General features: G+C 38.5%; 1 protein-coding gene across 1 annotated transcript; it reads right to left on the bottom strand.

Annotated features, from left to right (window-relative positions):
• Nucleotides 1-7,834: 7,834 nt before the first annotated feature.
• LOC128236649 (ras-related and estrogen-regulated growth inhibitor-like) lies at nucleotides 7,835-22,135 on the bottom strand. The gene is made up of 4 exons (XM_052951658.1): nucleotides 21,218-22,135; nucleotides 9,461-9,517; nucleotides 9,208-9,281; nucleotides 7,835-8,650 (listed from the first exon to the last, which is right to left on the bottom strand). Exons 1-4 carry the CDS (start codon nucleotides 21,309-21,311, stop codon nucleotides 8,147-8,149), a joined length of 729 nt encoding a protein of 242 aa, XP_052807618.1. The 5' UTR covers nucleotides 21,312-22,135; the 3' UTR covers nucleotides 7,835-8,146.
• Nucleotides 22,136-23,156: the final 1,021 nt, after the last annotated feature.

The following is a 23,156-nucleotide window of genomic DNA, read 5'->3' as shown; positions in this document are numbered from 1 at the left end:
CAGGTTCCTTTACAGCACGGTCATTGCACTGTACTAGCGGGGCACCGAGAGACAGCTCCCATTACAGCACGGTCATTGTACTGAACTAGTGGGGCACCGAGAGACAGCTCCCATTACAGCACGGTCATTGCACTGTACTAACGGGGCACCGAGAGACAGCCCCCTTACAGCACGTTCATTGTACTGCACTTGTTGGCACCGAGAGACAGCCCCCTTACAGCACGGTCATTGCACTGTACTAGCGGGGCACCGAGAGACAGCTCCCATTACAGCACGGTCATTGCACTGTACTAGCGGGGCACCGAGAGACAGGTCCCATTACAGCACAGCCATTGCACTGTACTAGCGGGGCACCGAGAGACAGTTCCCATTACAGCACAGTCATTGCACTGTACTAGCGGGGCACCGAGAGACAGCTCCCATTACAGCACGGTCATTGCACTGTACTATCGGAGCACCGAGAGACAGCTCCCATTACAGCACGATCATTGCACTGTACTAGCGGGGCACCGAGAGATAGCTCCCATTACAGCACAGTCATTGCACTGTACTAACGGGGCACCGAGAGACAGCCCCCCTTACAGCACGGTCATCGTACTGCACTAGCGGGGCACCGAGAGACAGCTCCCCTTACAGCACGGTCATTGCACTGTACTAACGGGGCACCGAGAGACAGCTCCCATTACAGCACGGTTATTGCACTGTACTAGCGGGGCACCGAGAGACAGCCCCCATTACAGCACGGTCATCGCGCTGCACTAGCGGGGCACCGAGAGACAGCTCACCTTACAGCACAGTCATTGCACTGTACTAACGGGGCACCGAGAGACAGCTCCCATTACAGCACGGTCATCGCACTGTACTAGCGGGGCACCGAGAGACAGCTCCCATTACAGCACGGTCATCGCACTGTACTAGCGGGGCACCGATAGACAGCACCCTTGCAGCACGTTCATTGTACTGCACCTGTTGGCACCGAGCGACAGGTTCCATTACAGCACGGGCATGTACTTTACACGCGGGCATCGAGCGACAGGTTCCATTACAGCACGGGCATGTACTTTACACGCGGGCACCGAGCGACAAGTTCCATTACAGCACGATCATTGCACAGTCCTAGCGGGGCACCGAGAGACAGCTCCCTCCATTACAGCAGGGGCATTGTACTGTTCTTGCGGGCACCGAACTACAGGTTCCATTACCGCACGGGCATTATACTGTATTTGCGGGCACACAACAAAAGGTTCCATTACCGCAAGGTTATTCCACTGTTCTTGCGGGCACGGAGAGACAGAATCGCACGGTCATTGCAGCGAGCTTCCGGGCACTAGGAGACAGGTTCCATTACCGAGCGATCATTGCACTGTCCTTGCGGGCACCGAGAGACGGATTCCATTTTCGCATGGTCATTGCAGCGTAATTCCGGGCACCGAGAGACAGCTCCCACTATGCGTACCTTATGTATGACTCATGTTTATGGAGTCAAAACGCTCTACATGTAACCCTTCTCATATCTCAAAATTAACTTTTTATTTTGGTGAGTCCTTAACTAGAAATGTTTACCAGTGTAAAGGCGGAGAGAGGGACTTAGTCATCATCCATGTTGTATATCTAGTTAGTAGTTATGTATTGCGATCTCTGGGTTGACGGTCAATTTAATAGTTGGTGCATGGTACACAATCGCCAAACATTTAAGCAATTTATGCGATCGGCGTAGTGTAATGTAACAGTCCATTGTGGTTATCCAATGTTAAGAATAATTCTAACTACAGGTATATTCGGACAGTATTGAAAAACAACAACACAGATACAAGTTTTCAATACCTTATATATTTGACAACTCTATGAGACACTTAAGGCACTGGAATGCCTATTGAATGAACTTGATTACAGAATCATCTTATAACTTGGGACGCTGTCGCCAAGTTGGGATCTCATGTAAGCCCCCAACTATCTAGCCATCTCTGGGTGCGGGCATTGGACTTTCATAGGAATTCCCATGTCAAAGATAAATGAATCTAGACTTCTCATCTGGAGACGGGCTTTCCTCTGGCTCCACAGTATATATCCTTTGTAAGATAATCAAATACATCTTAATCCCCTTTTTATATATTTTGTAATATTCTTTGATCTAGGCGGTATATTGTAGAAAATCCTTTTAATCATTCCTTCCCGTCCCAATACTCTCACGCCTAATCGATGTTGACTTTAATATTCGCAGTGGCAGCGTCCGTGGCCGTATATGGGCCGCAACCAGTTCCCCGGAAAACTTGATGAGATGTGATAATTCAACACAAGGTTGTTCCGGTGGTGCGGCCCCTAAGCGCGCACCGTGAGCGCATTGTGCCACCATGCGCGGCGAGTGGGGGTGACACCGGTGTAGACTGAAACATGGCGGAACCACATTGCTTAATTAGCCGGAAATCACCAACACCTGTGGAATACTGCGGTTAATCAGCAGAATCGTCACATCGCATGGGAGTGAGGGGGACAATCGTAGCAAATGTGTGTATGACCTGTACTAATGACTTCTGGAGTTTGTTAAAACTTCTTTCAGTTAAAGATGCACTCTCACAAAATGACCGTTTTGACAACTTTTATAGATGCACTCTTACTCCCAAATAAGGTTTACCACATTTAATATTCCAAAAAGGATTAATAAATGTCGAAAACAATGGTTCTTACGAAGGATACCGAGTTTAATCTTAAAGAAATGTGCATAAAATACGGTATTTCTACCTTATGAAACTATAGTTGACCACACTCAGTTAATCGTTTAGCATTCACAAATCATTTACTATTTTTGCGCTTTCTGCTATTGAATACACGGTTACAAACTTGTTATCAGTAATTGATAATTTTCCATATTTGCATTATTTGGGAAGTAGTTAAAGGTTTATCAGTCAAAATTGATGTTTGTTATACATGTGTATGTATTAATTTTGGATAAGAGTGTCACTTTAAACAAAATTGTCTTGGAATGAGCCAAATTTTTGCGTAAACGTCTGATAAAGTGATACCAGTCTGCTGACAAATGATCAGATCACATTTATTTATATTTACGTTTGAACATTGCTATTTTATGGCTAAAAGCGTTACTAAAGCTTCAAGATAAATGAGTTTTTCGGCAGTTTCCAAACAGATGAGATATGTTCTATTGTGATTTATCTTATATGACTAAATTGAAGGCATTAATACCCAAATCAGCTGATTCTAAGACAATAAGTAAAAAAATGTCAAAACTGTCAATATGTGAGAGTGCAGCATTAATGCTTGATTTTATAAAGATCTATTTTTTTATAATGACAAAACTAAAATGCAATGTAGAACAAGAGGTTTTAAACTTTGGACCCAAAGATCGTTTATTGTGTATACATAGTTTATAGTATTCAAGATTGTCTTTTACTTGGATCCGAGTATGTCCCGCGAATGTCTCTAAGGGGTTTTCTTAAGTACTGGTGCCGGTGTTCATGGTTTTGATTTGTTTGTCTCAAAGATTGTTCATTTCCTTAGAGAGAGAGGGGACGGGTTTTGACGAAAACATGTGCTGACATTCACGCACGGAGCGGAAACTACGGTACGTTATCTTTCATCACTGAAGTATTCCGATTGTCTTGTGGATTTGTCCTCAACCGCGTTCGTAATTTCAGGGACCCGGTCCTGTGTCGCCAAAACCTAATTTGTTCGATGTCCCGGACTGAGCTAACTAATCCACCATAGATTTACATTAAGATACGTGCGGTACGGCCGAGCTGTGGCTCACAAAGTCTCCACCTTTTCCCATTCTGCGGAAATAGCTTCGAAATACAATTTTATCCGAAAGGCCGCTGATTTGTTAAAACAAAATGAAGCGACGGACGGTTCAACGCCTCCGTTCAACCACACAGCCGGTTTTCAATTCATTGCGCATGTCAGGTACCGCTTCCGGAAGATATTTTCCATTTCCGGGTACGAGGATTATATCAGAAGTTACAAAATGCCTCCCAACGCGGCGTGCGCCACCGCTTACGCAAGTTTTCTACATAATATTTACATTGTAATTAAAGTCCAATTATGCCCTAGGAATTTAATTACTGAACGTGTGTGCGTTATGCATATAAACAAATATTAATACGAATATGTTAATCTCAAATATTAAAGTATTCAAATTGAATAAGCTCCATGAATATGGGTTAGTCAGTTTTCTATCAACAACATGTTTAATGCATGACTGTTTAATTGTTGTATCTTTTGTACTTATTTTTTTGTATCGCTTGCTAATCTCATTACAAAGTAAAAGGAATAATTCATTTCAAGCTGAATGCTTTTACATGCCTCCAAGAATGAACATCGAGTCAGTAACAACAGCTTTCATCAGGAATGTTCGCAGTTACAAAATTGCACTTTATTTTAATAAGCTATGTGGACGAGTCCGACATTTTTACTGTAGTGTCTATGATGACGATTTTATTATTCTCTTTGTTACTTGCTATCCCTATTGAAACGTTGAATCCTCCCGAGTTGAGTTACAGCAAAACAAACAAACAATGAAGCGTTAATATTTATTGCCTGTTTTGTGCTTACGTGAGATACATTTTGGTGACGTAATAGAGCTAAAGACGTAACGCGAGGTAAAGACTAACGCGAGGTATAGGCGTAACGCGAGGTAAAGACGTAACGCGAAGTAAAGACGTAACGCGAGCTTAAGAGGTAACGCCAGCTCATGGCGTAACGCGATCAATAGACGTCACGCGAGCTATAGATGTAAAACGTGCTATAGACGTAACGACTAACGCGAGGTATAGACGTAACGCGAGGTTAAGACGTAACGCGAAGTAAAGACGTAACGCGAGCTAAAGACGTAACACGAGCTATAGGCGTATCGCGAGGTATAGACGTAACACGAGCTAAAGACGTATCGCGAGGTAAAGACGCAACGCGAGCGTAAGAAGTAACGCGAGGTAAACACGTAACGCGAGGTAAACACGTAACGCGAGGTAAACACGTAAAGCGAGGTAACTACGTAAAGCGAGGAAAGCACGTAACGCGAAATATAGACGTGATGCGTTATTGTACATGTTTTGCTATAACACGCAATAGCGATAACTGATGTTACGTCGAACATACGTTTTATTCATAGTATTTATTATTAGAATAAAAACTAGATAGAGGATATTTGTTGATTTCAGGGTTAGTTCGTATTATATTTCACGAGTGTCCTAGCAAAACATATCTGCACGAGTGGCGAAGCATTTGATAGTTAATGCACGTAAGCACTTTCAAATTAAACAATGTATTAATACATGACCAAATTATTACGCCGCCATTTATTGAATTAAAATTTTAAAGGTCGAATGTGTTAGCAAATCATTTGCGGATAAACAACATTGGATAAAATCTTTTTTTTTCTAGTTGTAGAGTTTGTTTCATATTGCATGGTATTCAATCACCCTCACTGTCAGAGACCAGTCTGATTCTCTTGAAGCCAGGTCGTTTTCAAGGTAAAGAGTGAAGACCACGCTAGGTTCTTGAGGCATCGGTGGGGTAAAAAAATAATCAGTTAATCTATTAATTGTAGTGTGAATTTTTCGGAAGATTTCTATTACAGAGAAAAACAGTTCATAAATAAAGAAATTTGATCGGTGACATACATGTTACAGCGTATTTATGTTCCAGCAGTTGTTTACTTCTGTAATTTGTTTTGTATGAGAGCAAATATTCGAACATTCAGCTTCAAAGCTCAAGAAATTGTTTGAAAACAGGACTACCATATTTTCTCACTGATGTTCTTTCATTCATAAAACTTCTTATTTCATCGAAAAGCATGAAAGATAGATTCCTATATGTTTTTATCTTACCATTCATAACATATAATATAATATATATTATATATTTGATCGGACATTTTACCATTTGTTTCACTTTGTTCTGCTTTCGACAAATACCAGCTTACGTTAAAACATGAAGTATGATGGTGATATATAAGATGTTTTCATCTTAAATGTAACTACTATGTATACTGATTCAATAGTACTTTTATTAAGATTTACAAATGATTGCAATGATTTTCTAATGATGACATAAAATGTCAAACACATTTTTCCTCTAAACTTTACTGAAACCGACGGGGCACACGGACGTCGCCAGGGCGTTACAAGATGGAACAGTCATGTTTTGTCTTGCCCATGTCCTCAGTTGACCTGCCCAGCGATCCTGTGGCCCCAGATGACACCGAGACCCGCGGGCCGGTCTCTCATTGGCTTATTCCCGGGACCCGGTTTAACCAGTCCGTCCCTGGAGGCCTCGCCTGGGCGACCTGAGCTCCCCAACACAACCACAAGTGTATCAGATTACCGGGCCAGATTAGTCAGGCCTCCTTGCCAGTATGGTCTTTTATGGGCTAGCTTAATTCAGCTTTTAGGTTTTGTGGCTGCAATTAATTTTAGATGGTGGCGATAGGACATAAAAATGATGTCGGTTGTTTAGACAGGAAACGTAATTTAAAGAAAAACAAATGATTTATGATGGAAAACGACGTCAAGTTATGATAAAGATTACTTGATAATGACAAAAATTAATAGAAAGTTTTGTTGTTCAGTGTTTTCACACCTGGATAAAAACAGGTCTATTTAGGTCGTACAAAAACTGTTTATGATCCCACGGGCGATAAAATCTTATACGAGTCTTAATACAACCACGATACTATCTTAAACGATTTTGATAAACTGATAAAACGAAAATAAAATTATTTTATGGAAAAGATTAAAGTATTCAAAGGAATATTGGCTAAGTTTGATAGAACTGTTACTTGAAAGGACTTCTCGTGTTACCCTCTTTATATAAGCACAAAGTAGTAACTTCAGACGGCCCACGCCCATGCAGGGATACCTACCTCATTTAAACGGTAATGAGGATCATTATTTATGCAAGGATGGAAAACCTACTTTCGTTGAAATTCATTTCCAAAATTATTGGTACAATATCTGTAAAAACGGGTAAAAATAAGCGCTAAGTTACAAAGGAAGCCACCAAAAGATAGAAAAGGAACACACAAGCAGCTTTTCTGGCGATTTTCTCGAAATTCATTAGCGAAAACAATAAATCTGCGGATGTTCCTCTTCAACGGGTTTGGACGATTTATATTTTGAATATTCAAATATTCTGACAGCGCGTCCATACACGGGCAATTAATCCTGGTCCAGGCCCACAGGTCTACCACGCTGGAAGAGTTTTATTCATTCGCCTGGAAACGTCAAGGATCACGTGATCCGCTTCCAGAGCGCGATTTTCACGACGTGATTGACTTACGATCACCGGTATTGCTTGTAAGACGCCATTTGTCTGTTTCGCCTCAAAGTTTAAACCTCTAATTGCGCATAATATGATCTCAATATTACCACCCTTGTCCCCAAAACAGGAAGGTCTTTATCAATTAGATGCCACAAAAACCATTCCGAGGCACTGCCTAATCGATTACTGGCGATTTATGACGCTAAAACAAGAAAATATTTTCATATTTGATGGCTAGGAATTGTAATGGATAATAAAATCCGTACAAATGTCTTGACAGTGCTACTAACTGCAACAATCTATCTTTCTTAAATGTCCCCCGACCTAGCACCGATAACATAGTCAGAAACAGACAAAAAGGTTGTTAGGCAGAAATTTAAGACCCAATTTTGTAAGGAGCTGTCAGAAGACCACATTAACAGTTACGTCATTTTCAGGAGCGCAACTCTTGATTATCAATAAAAAAGATATTAAAGAACCTGAAGATGCCCGTTCTTTAAGGTTTTCAAACGAATTCCAATTAGTTCAACCGTGCATACGAATGCATTCATACAGTAAGAAAATGAAATATGATCATTATATTTAGAGGCATTTCATTTAACATAATGTATAACGTTTTTATCAACAAATATCATAATAACAGTCATATTTCATCTGAATTTAAATAAAACAAACACTGTTTACGTCTATGAAATCTGTGGTCATTTTCAACGTAAATATATTTGAACGTTATGTAGTTACAGGTACAGAACATGAGTCGTTATTGTACAGGTTTAATGGATACATTCGAATAGTTTTCAATAATTACGTACAAAGATCATCAACTGCTATTCGATTTGTGAACGTCGACATATTAGAGTTATCTCCCATACCGTCATCAACTAATAGTGTACAGCGCTTTTCTACGCCGCCGCTGTCTCTGTATTGACGGAATGGTTTCATCTTTTGACGGATCGGCTGGCTGGTCGGCGACGGTCGGTAAGTTGATGGACGGGGGACAACTTAGCCTCTGCTGGAGCTCGGAGCGGCGGGTGGGCCGCCGGCAGCGCCGATAGAGGTCGCAAATCACGGACCGGGCGGAGTCCCGCTCCTCCCGGACAGAGATCTCAAAGAACCCCAGGCAGCGCATCTCCAGTGCCATTTCGCGCCCTTCCTGTGTTGAGATCATTCGATCGTGCGTCCGATCGTTCATGTTGCCTACTAAGACTAATGGAATGTTTGAGGTGGCCGACTGCGCACTTGACTTGGTCTTCTTTGGGATTGAGCTGATAAGCACCTTTAGGCGACTGCACTCGTTAAAGCTGCAGCGGTCAGTGACGGCGTACACGAGCACAAAGGCGTCCGCCCACTTGATGTTCGACTCCAGACGTCCGTAATCCACCTGCAACATTTGTGTGGATAAAGTCATTAGGTCTATAAGAACGAGAACGACCTGTAGTGATATTCAAATTTCAAATTCACGACTGAAAATAGTTCATCCGTGATATAAACCGTGAATTCGTTAATATGTGAATCATGTATTGAATTCATGAAATTGAGAAAAGGTAAATTGATGACTGAAATCGTGCAGTTAAAAATATGATTGATTTGATTTGTACGCTCGGGCGTAGTGGAGTATGCCTAGTTTCGCCCCTGGCGCCATGCATTTCATCGTCATTACGGAAGTACTAATATAACATATCATGATTCTAGTGAATGGTAGACCTTATTTAATTTGTGGAGTTTAGTATGGTAGTTAATTTCATTTTCAATAAACCAACCTCGTCAGCGATGTTTTGCATTCAAGTTGTCTCTATTGCAAACACTTCAACAATGAATGACATATGTCATATGTTATACTGGCACGCCCACTTTTGTGTTTGGCGCGAGAAGTTATGCGTTACCTAATTCCCAAAGGTCTGTTCCGTCATTGTCTGCTATAAACGTCAAGCAACCTACCTGGGCGGCTGTATCACGGATCTCCATCGCAACCGTATCTCCGTCCACAGGACACGTGAAATTGTACGTGTTCGCTGCACGAGAAATATGGTAAAATATGTTACACAGCAGTTGTAGTCTTAAAGATCAAATATTTAAGTAGTTTACAAAAAGTATTAACCTTGAAAAATTGTTCCAAATATAGTTCAGTATTCACACAAATAATATATATATATGATGCATAAAAAGACAAAACACATTTTGTGAAGCTCACCTAGGGATGGATCGTAGTCTCCGATGAACCGCTGTGTTATAACCCTGACTGTGAACGCTGAAAGCATAAATGCATACACTGAGATAAATGAGTTATAATACAGTTTATTACAAGGCTGTTTAATTTACAGACACAGTTTCGCTCACTGCAAATCCTGTTCAGTGTGTCCAGTCGCATAACATGTTGAATGTATGAGAATTGCATGTGTCTCATATAGTAGGTTTTATGGCTCAAGACCACAGTTATCTGCCCCCCGTTGACCAAGATCCGGATGTTAATACAGAAAAAGAGTGCCTGTGTTCAAGCATCAATATTTTATTAAAAAAGAATGAAAAAGAAGCAAAAAATGTGTGTTTTTTTGCAGAAAACTTGACTGAATTTGACACTCTATTGTAGAAATTGATAGTTTTCAGTGTAAATATTGGAAAAATCATAGCTTGTGGAAGTCTGAAAATCAGTTGTTTGTAGCCGATTGACTCCTTGGCGGAAGGGTGATGTATTTGAACTCAATTTTGACAGTCGGGTCAATGGTCAACATGATGTTTTCTTGTGATTATATTTTGTGTCTTGAATTGTTCTAGAGATGCCATGTCCTTGTTTTTCAATTGGAACGTGTATAAAGTCAAAAGCCAGGTTAGTGTCTATATGAAACATATAGTAAAAATAACTGTGGTCTCACGCCATAATTATACTGGTTTAACGTATAGTGTAAACGTTTATGCCAAATACTAGAACACACCACGACTGGGCGTGGGCTTGGTTCTCAACGATGCGCTCAAGTGACATTGAAATTGAAGTTGTGTAAATACCAAACTTATTTTCAACTTCTATGTGTCTTTAATTACAAATCTACACCTAACCATTCCTTATGGTCGGCACATTTTGATGGCATAATTTTAGTCTATTTCTTGAGAATGTTTTGAGAAAATGTCTGCTTTTCATTTCAGCGGCACTTATAGGTGCTAGACACCAGATGGTCCCAAAATGTGCAAATACATTATTTCCACAAAAGATGCCTTGAATTGTCAATACGAGCTAGATAAGGCCTATAATACACACTGTCTCAGCTGTGTGAATCCGTTTAAAAATAGCGCATAATGGTTTCCCAGTTAATTGTGTGTACATTTAGCATGCGAAAGGCATGTGTTTAGTACAGATACATATACCGAGGCTATTTTTAATGAACTGGGACTTACGTGGTAGAAAACCCCAGTAAATTTCGAATTGGAAAATATGCAAACACTGTGAAAGATACATGTGTCGTAAGCGATGTGATACATCAGTAAGTAAGATTCAATCTGTTGCACCCAACAACATAAATTCTATGCAAGCTTTTGAAAAATTGGTGTCTAGTCCTTTTAACCTTTTTAATTGTTGTCAACAGTAAAAAATCAGATGTAGACCAGTCTTGTTGAATCTGCAGAATAAGGGAATTTGAGTCAAAAGTATATTTACATCCTGTTGTTTGCACTATAATACACAGAAAATAGGGGTTTGTACAGGTTCACATCGAGACACTCTACAATGACTCTATGCAATGGAATACGGAATAATAACCTTGGAAACCTTTTACACGGCCTTGTTTCGATTTACATCTTGTTTTGGAAGTTTCAGGTTTTCTCTCTTTGACCGTTCTTGGAATCAGTTTGAGATTTCAGCACCTTTGTTTACTATAACATGTAGTCATATGCTTAAAAATTGACAAACAAAACTTTTACAAATTTTATCATTTGAATTGGCCAGGCCGCTAGGCCATGTACGTGAAGTTCATGTACGTGAAGTTAGCGGCCAACTCCACACCGCTAGGCCACTGAACTGCTTGATCGCTTCGGATTGATAATTTGTGCATTAAAACAGTTAATTTATCATTATCTTAGATGAAAACGCATTTAAAAATGCTCCGAAATAGAAAATAATTTAATGCAGCTATGTTGATGTATGAATGAAAAACCTTGATTAATCATGCATGAACAATTGCTTCGAAATAGATTAACTTCACGCCGCTAGGCCGCTAGGTCGCCAACTTCACGCCGCCAGGCCGCTAACTTCACGTTCATTGATTATGTAACCATTGTTAGTAATCTTATGATAAGTCTGCTATAAGCCGATGTACAGGGCAAACCTTGATTTACCATATTTGTGCTCCATACAGGTCTTGCTTAAAGCCGATGTACACTTTATTAATCTTGAACAACAGTTATATTTACTCCATAAAACTTGGACGGAAACAAACAGATGATGTGCGGTCAGCGTTATCTCATATGGTTTGAATATAAGTTATACATTCTAAATTACAATAAATGGAGCATATTAAAATACTGCAGACTACCCCGAACATAATGTCAGGCCAAAGTGGAAACCCACAAATAAGACGATAAGTGACGACCTGGTTTACAATAAAAGGCCCGGTTCTGTGCCGTAAACCTTCTCGAGGGCACGTGTCTAATACAGTTTGGTACAACCAGCTGCAAGGCCACTGGCACCGGATTTTCAAACTTAATCATTTTTTTTAAAAATCAAAAAAAAAATCTTATAATTCCTTACTAAAAAATATAATACGGAATATGTGGAAAATATATGTTTTTTAAAACATACACTTTGTATAGTATATTATACAGTACAAAGTGCATATTTAAAAAAAATAAATATTTTTTGAATATTTTTTCACATATTCGTTATTTAGTAAGGAATTATAGGATTTTTTTGATTTTTTTTTTTAAATGATTAAGTTTGAAAATCCGGTGCCAGTGTGCAATGCGTACAGGTTTTTCCTGTACATAATGCACCAGTCAATTGTAACCACGCCCCACAGGGCCGAGGAATAGCGGGGACTTTGACTTTCGGTCAAGCCAATCCTGGGTAAAATCCCCTCCCTGCGGGGACAAACTGCGGGTAAAATCCTCACCAAATGTCCCCGCACCCCGGGATAGGTAAGGCTAATTCCCCGCCGTGGTTACAATTGACTGATGCATTATCTTTAAGAAGGCCAGCTGCCAGTGACAATAAAAACGATGTCATTCAATTTAGTGACGTACCTAGGGTTTAATGAATAGATCCGAAAGCTAAAGAAGTGTTCAATGTCCTCTGAATACGTAATAACTTTTAAAATGTCAAGATCTGTAAAACATTTATTTTCTCTAGAATCTGATTAATGTTTCTACTACAATATGTCACATTAATTAAGTGCTCGAATACTAAATTTGCATTTCATGCATTGACTCCCGATCATCATGATCATATGAACACGTATTATTTTGTCAAGGGTCATTTTCACCTATTTCATTGTATATCATTATGTTAAATGTTTCGAATCTGGCCCAGAATATCCTGAAACATGATAAAACACAAGAGCAAATCTTGAAGGTCTACAAATTGTTTTTAGTTATATGTTATGTCAAAATACTTTTTTAACCGAGTATAATTATTGAGAAGCTATTTAGATAAAAGATGGGTGGGTGAAGCGATGAACTGATGTCCGCCTCGAACGCACCAGTCAATTGTACCGCCACCCCCCGCCCCAGTACAGGTCCGAGGAACAGCGGGAACTTTGACTTTCGGTCAAGCGAATCCCAGGTAAAATCCCCGCCTAATGCCGCGCACCCTGTGGACATCCTAGGTAAGACCCATAACCGTAATTTTTGGCGCGAAAACAAAATCCCCGCATTTACTAAAACATTTTGATTATGCATCACCCAAAGCAACGAGGATTTGAGCCACAACAGGAAGGTCCGTAAAAAGTGATGCGTGCATATAATAGTAGATCGCAGAGCCGCTCGTCCTTGTATATACATTGTAAAACCAAAAAACGGTTAAAATCTATCTTTGTTTTGTTATAAGAAAAACGATTCATATGTTCCATTTTCGATTTTCAATACCGATAATAAAACACGAATCACGACCACATGGTATGTAAATGAACCCATGTTCTATCAACATTCGGAATTCCTCATTCGGACATTTTTATCGAAAACAACCTCGGATGTATGCCGGTACATCAGTTGAAGTAGTTCGTATTTTTTTAATTATGTCATTAATTAAATGTAGTGTCTAAGAGTTGTATTTATTGATCTAAGTTTAAATTGATTGCCAGTCAAGTGTATTATTGCAAACATAATTAAGATTCCCAAGAGTTAACTAAAGTCATAAAGTTTAACTGCTAAATAAAATTACTACGCGAACTACTTGCAGCGGACTTTAACATACCGCTTCATGAGTATGTAAACCGTCGAAATACACCCAAGGTTGTTTTCGATAAAATAGTCCGAGGAGCTCCGAATGGTTCTATCAGGACACTCGTACATGACGTACTGGGATACGATTTTATATTACTAGATTAAGAGTGTCTGCTCATTCATTAAGAATCCACACCGGTAGATATGCAAATAACAACATTCCTAGAAATGAACGTTATTGTACTTTTTGTAATTCAAATGATCTAGAAGATGAATTACATTTCATATTAATATGTCCTTGTTATAATGACATCAGAAGGAAATACATTAAAAAATATTTTTATGTCAGACCAAGCATGTACAAGTTTATAGAACTGCTTAAATCAGACAACAAAAATACTGTATTTAAATCATCCAAATATATAAAAGAAGCTCTTAAACATAGAACTTCCATTACATATAGTGATTAGTTTATATCAGCTCATCCTCATGTTTTATCATTTGCATATTATGTTTTTTTCACGTATGGACAATTATTCATATCTACGTATAGACATTGCCTGTATCGAATCTGTTTTATGTGACATGTTGAATTCACGTTATATAAATGTATTTATATTCTATGACTATGTACCTTGTTGGTATACATCGAATAAAATTATGTTCTGTTCTGTACCAGTAAAACCACTCCAGTGTGATTAATAAAAGTTTACTCTGTCTTTACAAACTAGCTAATTTTATTGAGTACGAGTGCCCGCCTATTTTTAACCCCGATGACGCGTGTTTCTGAATGTTGATCTGCGACAAACAATGTTTGGTTGTGTTCAGGTTCTTGTCGAACGTGTTGACATGGAGCAATAAACTATTTTATTGTTTTCGTGAACAGGTAACAAGGCAAATCATTTTGTAATAACGGTCATTTTATTCCCGCAAGAAAATAGGCCGGTAAGTGATTATTTGTGATAAAGGCACTTGTGAAGCTATCATAAGACGTACGCGACTTGTTGTCTTTATATTTCGGCAATAAACATTGCAGATTTAGGTTATTTGTGGTCAAGTCATGACCTCCCTCGATAATCGAAAACTGGACAGTGTAATGACAATAAACATATTTTCGGCTTGACATCAAAGAGGCACAGTAAAGCCGTTATTCGGAATATGCATGGGCATATTGAGTAGTGTATGTGAAATTGTCTCTACAAACACTACATAGTGTAACATATTAACAAACCTAATTTCAATTATTCATATATACAAACAGTGGCGTAGCTACATATAGACATTGTAGGCCTGGGTCTACAACTTTTTAGAAAAATACTAATTGCTTCTCAAACACTTTGAACAACTTAAAGGTTTGTTTTATTTTAATACAAGTTTGATGTTTATTTAAACTACGTACAGGGTGTATTGCTTGATTTTATTGTTATCATTACAAATATAAATAAGTGTGTGTAATGCAGATATAAAACTCTCCAAATTCACATAGAATCTTGGGGCTTACAGGTTTCTTTACGCCTAGCTACGCCCCTGACAAATGGAAATGGAGTTCGTAAACTTATGTTAAATTTGTCTCACTACATCTCCCCCAAGTGTTGCCAATTCAACAACCTATATCCAAACAAACCGGCTTTATTAGTTGTGACACATTTTCTTCTTTCATTGTCTTAGTAAATAGTATGAATAAAGTCAGGTTTTTGTCAGTTTCGATTATATATTTTTAATGGATTACTTTCAGTAGGGTAGTGTTGTACACGGGTCACACAATGTATCTATCATCATCTTCAATTAATACAGAGAATCATGAGAAAGCCTGTCAGGTCGACACACGAAGTTGTTGGATCATTTTTCAAATACGAGCGCAGGAAACCATGTAACAACGACCAACTGGTGTGTTTCTATCAGAAGAGATATCGAACAGGCCGGGAATTTCAGTGAATAATTCTGCTGAAATGTTTCAATTAGGTAGGCTAGGAAAAGTAAAACTTTGTGAATTTCTTACAATTGTTTTCACCAGAAACTGTCAATATTAATAGACATCATGCTGTTTAAGTGGATAGAGCAATGGTATTAAGGGATAAAGATTTATCATGTATTACGGGAAATACTGACGCGATCAAATACTGCACGCTGCATTACATATATTAAGTTGATTATATAGTTGTGTGATTTGCTTATTTGCTAAGTGGCGCCAATATTACCCGTACTATATAATTATAAAAGTATTTCCCTCAATTCCATTAATTTATACACTAAAAAAGCAAGATTTCTATAATTATATACTTCAAATATAGGAAATACCGGATACATCTAATGTACATAATTCCTATATTTGATCATAAAGCGTGGCCGTGAGTTCGTCGTTTAAAACTATTTAATCTACGTCTAAATCGCGATAGCTTTTATACCACGAATACGTTATGTACGTCCTCACAAAGTGGCATTTTGCGAAATGACTGGAATTCGGTAGCAGGGCGGTATTATTTTGAAATCTATGCACCTGTGCGCTTCCAAGGGCATTGCAAGACGAGCGGTGTTATTGTCTATCAGTCAGAGATTTATTTATTAGACAATGTTGGTTGGCTCTGTGAGGTTGTTGTCGTGAAGTGAGATAAATGTGTCTGAGCCTCGGAGAAAGAGTGGAGTATGTTTGTTTGTAGCTGTTTCAGGCGTCCGATACCTAAACATAGGAATTAGGGGATGCCCGGTGACCCCAGATTAGTTTGTAATTACGTGACAACAGTTTATCTGTAGAGGGGGAATACGAAACACGTATTACTTAAACTGATGTTACAAATCGGCTATTTTTGACCTTGAAAGACTGTCAGAAGGTCATTCATGTCAACGTTCAGTCGATATCAAAAAATAAAAATACAAATTGCTTTTACTTTATAATGTAATATTGGCCATTTATTTTACGTATTGTTAAAGATGCACTCTTACTCCCAGATAAGATTTACCACAATTAATATTATTGTTTTAATATTCCCAAAAGGATGAATACATGTCGAAAACAATGGTTCATACAAAGGATACCGAGTTTAATTTGAAATCAATGAGCATAAAACACAGTATTTCTACCTTATGAGACTAAAGTGGACCACAGTAAATATTTTAGCATTCACCAATCATTTAATATTTTTGCGCTTTCTGCTATTACATACACGGTTTCAATCTTGTTATCAGCAATTAATATTTTCCATAAATGCATAATTTAGTAAGTAGTTAAAGGTTCATAAGTCAAAATTTATGTTTGTTATTCATGTGTATGAATAAAAGTGTTACTTTAATCAGCGCAGTATTCTTTTAAATGATACCAAAATTACACGGGGTCTAAATATATTTCAAACCATCATAGCCAGTCGCACGAAAAAAACAATAGCTTATATGTGGATTGAATACCTTTATACAAAAACAAGAAAAGTGAGGAAAATGTTACTGTATACTTTCAATCCATCGCATACAAAATTATTCGCATAATTGATATCCAAATGCATCATACTTTTGTCAAATAGTTTCTTTACCGGGAGCGCCGATTTCAAACGTTGTAAAAACGTCTGGCCTTTAGTTTTAAGTTACATTTATTATGTTCCACTTGTGTTAAAAGTAAAATTGTTCATATGCAATAAAAAACCGATTGAATCAAATATTTATTGACGCATTTATATCCATTCGGAAGATCTCGGCCATTTTCATCGAAAACAACATCGGATAGTAGAAGTAGTTTCTTGAAATTTTCAATAATAGTATCAATTAATGGCAGTGTTTTAAGTGAATGTTGTGTATCTAATTTTAAATTAATTGCCAGTTAAGTGTATTATTGCATAAATAATTAAGATTCACAAGAGTAAAGCCATTTAGTTTAACTGCTTAATTGAAATAACTACGCGACCTACTTGTAGCGTAGTTAAATGTAAAGATTTCTGACATTTTAAACCGTCCATATACATCCGAGGTTGTTTTCGATGTAAAATGGCCGAAGAGTTCCGAATGATTTTGAGAGACTGCCTACCGGATACACTGTACATTTTCACATTGTTCAGTGTTCGCGTTGAGAGCCTGCCTACCGGAAACAATTTAATTCCAATTGTTTAGTGTCTGCGTTGCGTGTATACCACAATATTGCGTACAGAACACTTATCCGACAAGTTCAATAAAAATGTTTCAAAGGAATGGAAGACCAAATCACTCGTATTTCCGTTTAAAATGCGTTTTTTTCAATATATTCTATTTCTATCTGCACAATTTGAATGAAATGGTTATGATTACTGAAGTGCGAGCGTGGGGCTTAAGGAACAAAATACGAAATCGTAAAAATGTCACAATTTTTGTGTTTAAAGAGTTTAATATTAAGCGAGCAAAACTTAACTGTTCTTTTATACATATTTATACGTGTGACGTGTTTTCAGAGATAAGCAGCTGATCCGATTTTTTTTTATCATATTTCAGCTTAAAAAGCAATTGCAAAAGTGTAAGACGCAAAAGTTTCAGGTGGCAAAATGTTTTAAGACAATTCATTTAACACTGTTCTATGGTTGTGTGATGATTGTTTTATATGAATAACGATGTGAGCCCTTTTTGAACATAAATACTAATTTAAGACACTAGTTTAACTATTAAACTAACAATGTTTCTATTTGAGAGGTATCCTCAAGAAGCCACAGCACATTGATGACACAAAAACACGCAAAAACATACATTTTTGTACTTATATTGTCGGAGGACTTTTTCGTAAAAATGCAAACGAAATTTCATAAAATCTCTATACTATTCATTCGCAAATCTTATAAACTCATCTCTCATTACATCAAATTTGTTGCAAAGATGTGTGTGCTTTATCTTGAAAAAGATCGTATCTCAAAACTGAACATAAAATCAAATTTTGAAACGTTTCAAGTGTTGGCCTTCCCCTTCCACTTTTATCTGTAGAACGCCCTAACGACTGGGGTTCGATTCACGATGATTCTACTACGACTGCGATGTATTACACGATGATTCTGGTACGACTGCGATGTATTACACAATGATTCTGGTACGACTGCGATGTATTACACGATAATTCTGGTACGACTGCGATTTATTACACACGATGATTCTAGTACGACTGCGATGTATTACACAATGATTCTGGTACGACTGCAATGTATTACACGATGATTCTGGTACGACTGCTATGTATTACACGATGATTATAGTACGACTGCGCTTTATTACACGATGATTATAGTACGACTGCGCTTTATTGTGTGATGATTCTGGTATGACTGCGATGTATTACACGATGATTCTAGTACGACTGCGCTTTATTGTGTGATGATTCTGGTATGACTGCGATGTATTACACGATGATTCTGGTACGACTGCTATGTATTACACGATGATTCTGGTACGACTGCGATGTTTTACACGATGATTCTGGTACGACTGCGATTTATAACACGATGATTCTGGTACGACTGCGATGTATTACACGATGATTCTGGTACGACTGCGATGTATTACACGATAATTCTGGTACGACTGCGATTTATTACACACGATGATTCTAGTACGACTGCGATGTATTACACAATGATTCTGGTACGACTGCAATGTATTACACGATGATTCTGGTACGACTGCTATGTATTACACGATGATTATAGTACGACTGCGCTTTATTACACGATGATTATAGTACGACTGCGCTTTATTGTGTGATGATTCTGGTATGACTGCGATGTATTACACGATGATTCTAGTACGACTGCGCTTTATTGTGTGATGATTCTGGTATGACTGCGATGTATTACACGATGATTCTGGTACGACTGCTATGTATTACACGATGATTCTGGTACGACTGCGATGTTTTACACGATGATTCTGGTACGACTGCGATTTATTACACGATGATTCTGGTACGACTGCGATGTATTACACGATGATTCTAGTACGACTGCGATGTTTTACACAATGATTCTGGTACGACTGCGATGTATTACACGATGATTCTGGTACGATTGCGATGTATTACACGATGATTCTGGTACGACTGCTATGTATTACACGATGATTCTAGTACGACTGCTATGTATAACACGATGATTCTGGTACGACTGCGATTTATTACACGATGATTCTGGTACGACTGCGATGTATTACACGATGATTCTGGTACGACTGCGATGTATTACACGATAATTCTGGTACGACTGCGATTTATTACACACGATGATTCTAGTACGACTGCGATGTATTACACGATGATTCTAGTACGACTGCTATGTATTACACGATGATTCTAGTACGACTGCGATGTTTTGAACGGTGACTCTGGTTCGACTGCGATTTATTGCAAGATGATTCTGGTACGACTGCGATGTATTACACGATGATTCTGGTACGACTGCGATGTATTACACGATGATTCTGGTATGACTGCGATTTATTACACGATGATTCTGGTTCGACTGCGATTTATTACACGATGATTCAGGTTCGACTGCGATCTATAACACGATGATTCTGGTACGACTGCGATGTATTACACGATGATTTTGGTACGACTGCGATGTATTACACGATGATTCTGGTACGACTGCGATGTATTACACGATAATTCTGGTACGACTGCGATGTATTACACGATGATTAAGGAACGACTGCGATGTATTACACGATGATTCTGGTACGACTACGATGTATTACACGATGATTAAGGAACGACTGCGATGTATTACACGATGATTAAGGAACGACCTCGATGTATTACACGATGATTAAGGAACGACTGCGATGTATTACACGATGATTAAGGAACGACCTCGATGTATTACACGATGATTAAGGAACGACCTCGATGTATTACACGATGATTAAGGAACGACTGCGATGTATTACACGATGATTCTGGTAGGACTGCGATATATTACACGATGATTCTGGTACGACTGCGGTTTGTAACACGATGAATTTGGTTCGACTCGGATTCAATACACGATGTATTTGGTACGGCTGGGATTCAACACACGACAACTCTGGTACGACTGCGATTCAATACACGTTGATTGTGGTATTACGATATTATATGATGCATAAGGCAACGCTTGTTTGCTTCCGATTACATCATTTCATGGGGGGTGGGGGGGGGGGGGGTAGTTTGCCAATGTATTGATCAATAAGGTACGCGTTTCCTTGCTTCATTATATGTAAGTATATTTAGAGAAATGGTTACACAATAATCGTTATGATATTGATACCATTTGAAGGGGCAAGGCTTGCTGATTCCAAAATAAAGTAGATGTTAAAAGTTGCAGCATACGAGTACACACATTCGATTTCGTGTTTGCTGTGTATAAATCTGCTATCTACTTCTGCTGTAAGATATTGTGATACAATGTGATTTACACAATCCTGCAGCTCCAAACCTATTTGTCATTAACGTTATAATGATTTTCATTATATTTTTAATGTAAATTATTACACACACCCTATATATATATTTTCTTTTCTGCGCGTAAAACTTGGCATATGAATCCGGTTACCTTGCATCTTAATGATAGAGTGAATACGTTAGTAATGGATTTGAGCAGTATATAAAGCTAACCTGACTTGCCGACGCCATTCTGACCGAGCACGACGACCCGGAAGGCCTTGTTGCGCCCGTGCATCGACAGCCGCCTGAAGATCGGCGAGGACATCACTCTTCCGTTACCTAGGAAACCATAGGCGTCCACCTAGCAGATGTGGTATAACTCCAAATTGATATTTTCAGATGTAATATTTTACTTAATATCCAGTTTAAGTCTTTTACTCGCGTGATACGAGTTAATTGTGTTACAAATGTGTTTTAAACATAGTAATAATTGTTTCATGCTGTTATATAATCTCACAGGAAACTAGTTTCATTATTTCTTTCCATAACTGCACCAATGAAAGTTATAAGAACACAAATAAATCATAATCAGCATTACTGATCGCGCGGCGTGACTGTTACAGTCGCCTTCTTGAGTGGATATAACAATCAAACAGTCGGAAATAATAGCCGACAATCACTTTACACTCATACCTTCCCCTTCATTTCCGTGAAATCAAGTGTCTATGTAACTGTATTCTTCCTGTAGGTTATTTTTAGCGAGTTTATCATCATCCAGCGCTACTAACTTTGTTATTTTTTCAGTACCGATGATATATTAGAATTAATGAATCAATATTATTGGCTTAATTAGCGGGTATCGGTGCTCCAGGATTCTGTCGAAATCCACACGCTGATAATACCCGGGAGCCACGCTGCTGTTCGGTACTGCCAGAGATTACTTCACGTTTCCCCATCAGTTCACTGCCCGCGAGGTGTACATATCAAACACACTGCTCCATTGTCTGCTGAAATCAGTTGTACTGTCACATTCTATTCTCGTAAGTTAATGTTTAAAGGTTGTAAATGATCAGCAGCCATTTTGTAAACACTTTCAACTGCTTTCGATCTTTACAAATAATACATGTATGTGGTTGTGGTTTGCACTTGAACCAGACATATCCGTAACTGCACGCAATTCAATATAACTTATAATGACAGTAATTTAATACACAACCACTATTGACTTCGATATTTTATTACTAAAATCAAACAAAACAATCTCAACAAACAAGACATTATTAAATTTCAAATGCCGATTGTACTATGATAAAGATCTGTGGTCGGGTTTCATGTAAATGCATTATCATACTTTAAGTAAAGGTTGAAGGTTTCAGTATGCATTGACTAAAATGAACGGGCTTGTAGGTGCAAAATATAATTTTGAACACTATATTGTATAAGTCGTAGCTCTGTTCATGTCATTGACAATTCTAGTTTGTAGAAATTCTATCCAACTACATGTAGACTTAAACAGTTGATAATGTATGGAAATATGTAAGTGAGCGTGCTGGCTAGCGTGTGTTTGCAGGCGTGCATGTTTGAGTGCGCATGTGTTGCGCGCGAGTGTGTGTTTGTGTGTGTGTGTACGTATGTGCGAGTGTACGTTTATGCGTGTGTGCGTTTGTTCGTGTGTGCGTGTGTGCGTTTGTGTGTGTGTGAGTGTGCGCGCGCGCGTGTGTGTGTGCATGCGTGCATGCGTGCGTATAACAAAATTCTTTTACAAATATATGCTTTCGCCACCTTCTCATCTGTCGGAGGCTCTTAAATAAAGAAGTGCAAAACCTACATTCGAGTAAAAGAGTACCAGAGGTGCAGAGTTTCAAAGTAAATGTACCAATAACTGGATTATGTGGCCATCACACTGAACCTGCGCACGGTCTTGCGCACGGACGATGATGATACCAGTGAAACCATGTAATATACTATACGTACGACACAGCACAAAAAGACCCTTATACATATATATAATGGCGCTTTAATTGTATTCTAACTACTATTTTGAACAGATTCATTCAGTATTTACCTTGTTGTTACGTAGTCTTTACGTCCCGCATCTTTAATGACACAGAAACAAACCTGCAATGACGATAACGCTGAAACCATGTGCAATGTATTGTGTGCAAAGTCG

The sequence above is a fragment of the Mya arenaria genome, chromosome 6, assembly GCF_026914265.1.
Source record: "Mya arenaria isolate MELC-2E11 chromosome 6, ASM2691426v1".
NCBI classification, from domain to species: Eukaryota; Metazoa; Mollusca; class Bivalvia; order Myida; family Myidae; genus Mya; species Mya arenaria.
The sequence above is the reverse complement of the archived record's forward strand: the minus strand, read 5'-3'. Positions and strand labels throughout refer to the sequence as shown.

Bases quoted from the DNA above. Each gene is read 5' to 3' on its own strand.
- LOC128236649 (XM_052951658.1), bottom strand. From the start codon at position 21,311: ATGTCCTCGCCGATCTTCAGGCGGCTGTCGATGCACGGGCGCAACAAG. The intron at 9,518-21,217 runs GTTAGCTTTATA...TTATGCTTTCAG, and splicing joins GAATGGCGTCGGCAAGTCAG to CGTTCACAGTCAGGGTTATA. The intron at 9,282-9,460 runs GTGAGCTTCACA...TTTCTCGTGCAG, and splicing joins AGACTACGATCCATCCCTAG to CGAACACGTACAATTTCACG.